The sequence below is a fragment of the Ochotona princeps genome, chromosome 17 (assembly GCF_030435755.1).
Source record: "Ochotona princeps isolate mOchPri1 chromosome 17, mOchPri1.hap1, whole genome shotgun sequence".
In the NCBI taxonomy this organism is placed as follows: Eukaryota; Metazoa; Chordata; class Mammalia; order Lagomorpha; family Ochotonidae; genus Ochotona; species Ochotona princeps.
The window spans coordinates 52,153,426-52,159,425 of NC_080848.1; the positions used below are offsets into that span (position 1 = coordinate 52,153,426).

At 54.6% G+C, this 6,000-nt stretch overlaps 1 protein-coding gene across 4 annotated transcripts in view; it reads right to left on the bottom strand.

The window, feature by feature from the left end:
- The window catches only part of USP43 (ubiquitin specific peptidase 43), a 56,882-nt gene extending 52,954 nt beyond the window's left edge, over positions 1-3,928 (bottom strand). The window contains exon 1 of one of the 4 annotated variants that reach the window (XM_058676152.1): positions 3,260-3,928. In XM_058676152.1, coding sequence (XP_058532135.1) covers positions 3,260-3,781 — 522 coding nt within the window. In that variant the 5' untranslated portion in view covers positions 3,782-3,928. The remainder of the gene's footprint in view (positions 1-3,259) is intronic. The other 3 variants (XM_004594748.2, XM_058676151.1, XM_004594747.2) reach the window with 3 other exon arrangements.
- Positions 3,929-6,000: the final 2,072 nt, after the last annotated feature.

Below are 6,000 nucleotides of genomic sequence, written 5' to 3' on the forward strand. Positions count from 1 at the left end.
CTAACCATTGGGCCACCTGGGAAGTGAATCAGCGGACGGAAGATCCTCCTCTCTGTATATCTGACTTCCCAATGAAAAAAATAACTCTTAAAAAAAAAAGCCTGAGAGCTCTAAAACAGACTTAGAAACAGAGAGATCTGTCCCCTCGTTCAAAGAGTAAATCCAAAAATAACCACATGATCACGTTTCTTGGTGCTCGGAGCTGAGCGGCGAGAGCCGCTACACAGCCTGATGACTATAGTGAGGGTTGACGCGCTGCACCTGACAGCTGCCGCGAGTCCCTCTCTGTTCTCACCACCAAAAACTGCGAGATGACAGACATGCTAATGAGCCTGAATTAATCCTTTCACAGCATATACAGATATCAAAATATCATGCTATGTGCTGTAAATATGTACAATCTTAATTTCTCAATTATAATCCAACTAAAGCTGTTTCAAGGAGGCACACTGGAAACTTGGCATAGCCTTTGGGAAAGAAACATATCAATATGGACACACAAACAAACAAATTAAGCCCAGTAGGACTGACGTAAAAAGTAAAAAGTGGTGGACATTTGGTCTAGAGGCCAAACATCACTCAGGATTCCCGCACCCGACAGAGTACCTCCTTTTTTTTTATTTAGTGTATTTATTTGTTACACACAGGAGGAGACAGAGAGAGACTGATTTTCTATCTGCTGGTTTGCTCCCCAAATGGCCACAACAGCTGGAGATGAACCAATGAGAAGCTGGGAGCCAGACGCTTTTTCCTAGGTCTCCCATATGGGTGCAGGGTCCCAAGGACTTGAGCCATTCTGCTCTGCTTTCCCAGGCCATAAGCAGGCAGCTGGATTGGGGAAGTGGAGCAGCCAGGACTAGAATTGGCACCCATATAGGATGCTGACAACACAGTTGGAGGATTAGCCTACTACACCACAGCACTGGTCCCCCAGAATAGCTCATTTCAAGTCCCAGCTCTTCTCTGGATTACAGCTTTTTTTTAAGGAGCACCGTGAGAGGCAGTGGAGGATGGCCCAAGTGCTTGGGGTCCTGCCACCCACATGGGAGACCCAGATGAAGCTCCAGTCTCCTGGCTTCATTCCACCTGGCCTGGCTGTTCTGACCATCTGCAGAATGAGCCAGCAGATGGAAGGTCTCTCTCTCTCCAACTCTGACTTTCAAACAAAATAAATTTTTAAAGATCAGAAAAGTAGTGTACCTCCCTGGACTTTCTAATTGCAAATATACTGAAACACATCAGTAACTTCCATGTTATCTCTGAGGGTATGGGGGTTTAGACTTCCCTCCCACCTATTTAACTGTATTTGAAACAATGAGTTAACGTTGAAAGAATGATGATGGGCAGGCAGGATCTGGATTTGGGGCCACCACTCATCATACACCCCATTTCCAGAAGTCTCTGCCCACCGACAGACACGCATTGAATGAAGGAATTGCACCCAGCTTCCCATCTGTACTGCACTGCGCTGTACATTTTCAATTATTCAAGAGGCAGGAAGACAAAGAGAAACAGATGGACAGAGATCTCTACCCACGAGTTCTCTCCTCCCAACATGCCCACAGCAACCAGGGCTGGGCCAGGATGAAGCCAAGAGCCAGGATTCCCAGTCTGGGTTTCCCACGTGAATGGCAGGGCCCAAGTACTCGGGCCACCTCCAAAAACGTACTGGAATTGGGAGCAGAGTGGAGCCCTTCCCTCCCTCCCCGTTACTGTTTTTAAAAAAGCCCAGATTCTGGTGTAGTCAGCTCCTCCGTCCCTCCCCTTCCCCCCAAGGGTGGCTACTCCACAGCCCCAGAAATCCCGGGCTCCATCTCCCTCATTTACATATTAGTAACTAGCTGACTCCCTCCCTCGCTAAGGCTCTCAGTGAGCTCCTGGGGCCCTGGGAATTTAACTGCAGGAAAGAGGTTAAAATTCCAGATTGAGCCGCAGAGGTGATGAGTAATTTCGGAGTTTTCTTCACAACTCCTTGGACCTTTCCCATGGCTGCATTAACCCGGCCAGGAAAGCATCCACCAAGCGCAGACCACAGGACGATTCTCTTCCTCCTGAGGCAAAAGGATACAACAAACACGTCCCCTGAGCCAGCCACAACAACTCAGGACTAAGGTAGAGGCCGCCAAGAGCCCATTTTACAGCCAGAGTCAAGTCGAGGCACCATGGGATCCAATCGCAAAGCTCCAAAGACCTTGTTCCTAATCACTATACACCACCCCTCCTGCTGGAAAAAAAAGAAAAAAAAAAAAGCCAAGACTCCCGCGCGGCCCAGGAAGGTGGGTTTGGCATCCTCACGGGTCCCACGGCAAAGGCTGCTTTCTCAGGCCGAAACTCAAGAACGGTGATGCCTGTGGAATGAACCCTGACAGGTTCCCCCTCCCCCCACAACAATCCCGGGTCTGTGGGGAGCTGCGGCTGGAGTGGTGGTTAAGGCAGGAAAAGCCAGCCCGGTGCATTCAGGATGGGAAACTATGCAATCCAGCAGGGACCTCAAGCCAACACTCCCCTTCCTCCCCGCCCCCCTACCTCCCCACATACCAAGTTTCCCCTGCCCCGAAGCATCCTCCCCAACAAGTAGACTTTGGGGACAAAGATGGAAATTCCAGTGCTGACACATGGCTGACTTGAATTTGCATTCCACAAAAAGGTGCAGCTCAAAAAATTGCACACGCCTTGCCTTTCCGGGGTTGGGGGCCGCACTCTGCAGGAGCCCTGGCCCAAAGGCTTGCACCCCATGCCTTTCCAATCACCTCCAAGGTCCCGCCTGCCGCAGCCACGACTCTGCACCTTCCAGCCTAGGGCCCTGGCACTTGGTGCTCCCTCTGCCTCAAGCATTCCCAGATGGCCGCCTGGCGAATGACCCTTACTCATCCTTACGGCCTCATCCCTTGAGAAGCATCATTCCTTGCCTCTGAGGCCTTGGCCTGCGAAGCCCCCTTCCAACCTGCACCATGGAGGAAGGCAGCTGGAATCCGGGCCCGTACAGTCTTGCACGTTCCCTCCAAGAACAAAAACCCTAACACGCTACACCTGTCAGCTCTCCGGTACCCGATTCCTTCAACAGAACATACTGAGAAGAGAAATATCTCCTACAGAAAACACACACACACGGTAGCGTCAAATGACTCCAAACAAGGCTGAACTGCTACACCACAAATAGACACCCCCCCCCCCCCGCCAACACGCACACACCTTCTTTCCCTTTCCTCTCAACCTCCTCCCCAGGAAAGCCCGGTCCCTAAGGCCGCGCGCCGCCTACCTTGAACTCGGCGGAAAGTTGGGGCGTGTACTCGCGCGTCCAGAGCGCGCGCACGAGCGCCGCCAGCTGCTCTGTGACCTCGGCGCTGCCCGGCGCCGCCCGGTAGCGCCCCAGCGCCAGGAACTCGGCCAGCAGGTCCGTGTTGCTGAGACACTGCACCACAGCGTTCATGAAACAGGTGTTGCCGTGATTCTTCAAGCCCTGCGCGCCCGGCGGCCGCGCCCCGTCGTCACCGGCGAACTGGGGCTGGGAGCCGGGCGGGTGCTCCTCCCCGGGGCTCCCCGGAGCGCCTGAAGCCGGAGCTCCCGGAGCGCAGGCAAAGCCCCCCTCACCGTCGCCATCGCAGTATCCCGGCGGAGACTGAGGCTGAGGCTGGGGCCGAGGCGGTGAATCCCCGGAGCGGGAGCGGCTGCCCAGTGCCAGCAGGAAGCGGCTGAACAGGCGGCGCAGGGAGCGGCGGCGGCGGGGCCGAGGCGCGGCGGGTGGACCTTCTGCCACCGCGTCCCCCGGGCCCGGGTCCATGGCTCCCGCCCACCCGGCTACCGGAGCGGAGTCCCCGGGCCCGAGGCAGTCGAGCCGCTCGCGGGCCCTTCAAATTCTCGGAAACCGTGACCAGCTCCAGCTACCTGCGAGCCAGGTGTGCGAGAACCGGGTGGAGGCGGAGCCAAAGGCGAGGCCGCCCCACCCCGCCCCGCGCGGGAATCCGGCCTCGGGGGGCAGCACCCCGGCCAGCTTTAGCCAGCTTTGTCCTGCCCCCGCAGCTCCGGATGGGAATAAAAGGCCCCGGCGGGGGTGGCTTCGTGGTCGCCTTCCCCACCCTTCCTCACCTCTGATGAACCAACAGACCTATTTTTAACCTCTGCTTGCATTCCCCGCCCAGCCCTCAAGCTGCGGAAATCAGAGAAAAGAGCCCTTTAAAAGCGCCCCAGCAAAAATTGGCCATGCCGTGCCTAGGGCTTAGGGTCTTGGAAATCTGTGCCAGCGGACTTCAGGAAGAAAGTGAAAACGAAGCGCTCCAGGGAGGTCGCGGGAGGTGCGCGCCCGGGGAGCTGCCGCGGTGGGTTTGCGCTCCTGGGCGTCGCTGCTCCCCCGGCTGGCTCAGGTGCGTGCGGACTGGCGGCGCCACCGCCTTCTCGCCCAGCTGCCCCTCATCCCTGCACCTGAACCGGGAGCCGCGTGTGGCACACACCTCCCTGCCCCACCCTCACGGTGCAAGAACCCCGGTGGGCGACAAGGTGAGTGTGGCTTTCCACACACTGGTGGTCGGCTGCCTCCTCGTTTTTAGTTGCTGGAGAAGCGGGCTCCGGGGAGGCGAAGCAAGGTGACGGGAGACCGCCGCACTCGAAAGGTAGAAAGGAACCGGAATTGGAGCCGGGCGGGTCTGGGGACGCCAGGCTCGGGCGCGGTGCGACCTCCGGGTTCTCTCACCAGGAAGTTTCCCGACTTGCAAGTGCGCCCTCTGCGTCTCCCGACGGTTCCCAGACACCAAACGCCTTGGCCGAGTTGCTGCCCAATCAGGAAGAGCTCGGCCTCGCCCCGCCCTGGATTCCCTGCGTAACCGTGGGGGCCTGGGCTTTTCTTTCTCTGGTAATTGTCAGGTTAATCAATAATCCGGCTCTGGTCTTGCAAAATGAGTTTTCTCACCCATCCTAGCTCACTGACAGATCTCAGGATGCGGCATTTCATCAGCGCCCTGGAATGCTACTTGGCTATTAAAAAAAAAAAAGAAAGAAAACGATGATATGTGAAGTATCCTTGGCCTTTAGATAGGACAGCAGCTCACCTTAGCGAAGGCATCGAAGAATACAGTATCTGATGGCCCGAGGCTAGACACTGAAACATTTTTTTGACATTGCCATTTTTTATACTTTCGCTGGGAAAAGACACAGGGTTGAGGATTTATGGCGGGGAGAGGGGACCTTGCACAAAATGGAGATTTCATAGCTAAGGCCAATGAACAAAACTCTGGAATTTCATCACCCCAAGATCCCCAACAACACACATTTCCTTTGAAAAATCTTCATGTTTTCTTCTCTCCTTTATGTCAGGAATTATGCCCAGGTTTTAACACATTGCAGTTGTTGGGTTCTTTCTTTTGTTGTTTTTGGTTGGGTTTGGTTCCTACTTAGTTTTTCTCTGATACCCTTTCCTGTAGGAGTTTGTTCTCATTTGACAAGAGAAAAACAGGTTGGGGGAGCGGCAGGAGAGTTGTTTTTACTTGAAAGATGTGGGTGGAGGGAGGAGAGAGATTCCATCCGCTGGTTCACTCCCCAAATACCCACTCAAGGCCAAAGCCTGGAACCCGCGTGTCAGGTGGAGTCTCCCACGTGGCTGGCGGGGACCTAAGCACTTGACCACGGGCCTCCCAAGATGAACTTCAGCGGGAAGCTGGGCTGGCAGAGAAGGAATGGAGCTCTGACACAGTAGCTTAACCACCGTGCCTGAGAGTTAGTAAAAGCCTTTCCACCTGGCCTTGTGTGTAGGGGGACAGGACTCATACCCACCCCCAGGAGGGACGATGGGGCCTGGGTTTGGCAGAGACTCCGAAAAGAGGACCAGAAAGCAGGGATGGATCCATAATCCATACATCCAAAAAAAAAAAAAAAAACTGGCGATTCTTGGAATATATTTTCAATTTTAATGTACAATTGAAGAACGTAAAATCAGTTCTATAAGGGAAGAGAAACTTGAGATACAATGTTCAGACTAAACAAATGGGCGTGAGCAAACCCCCAACACAC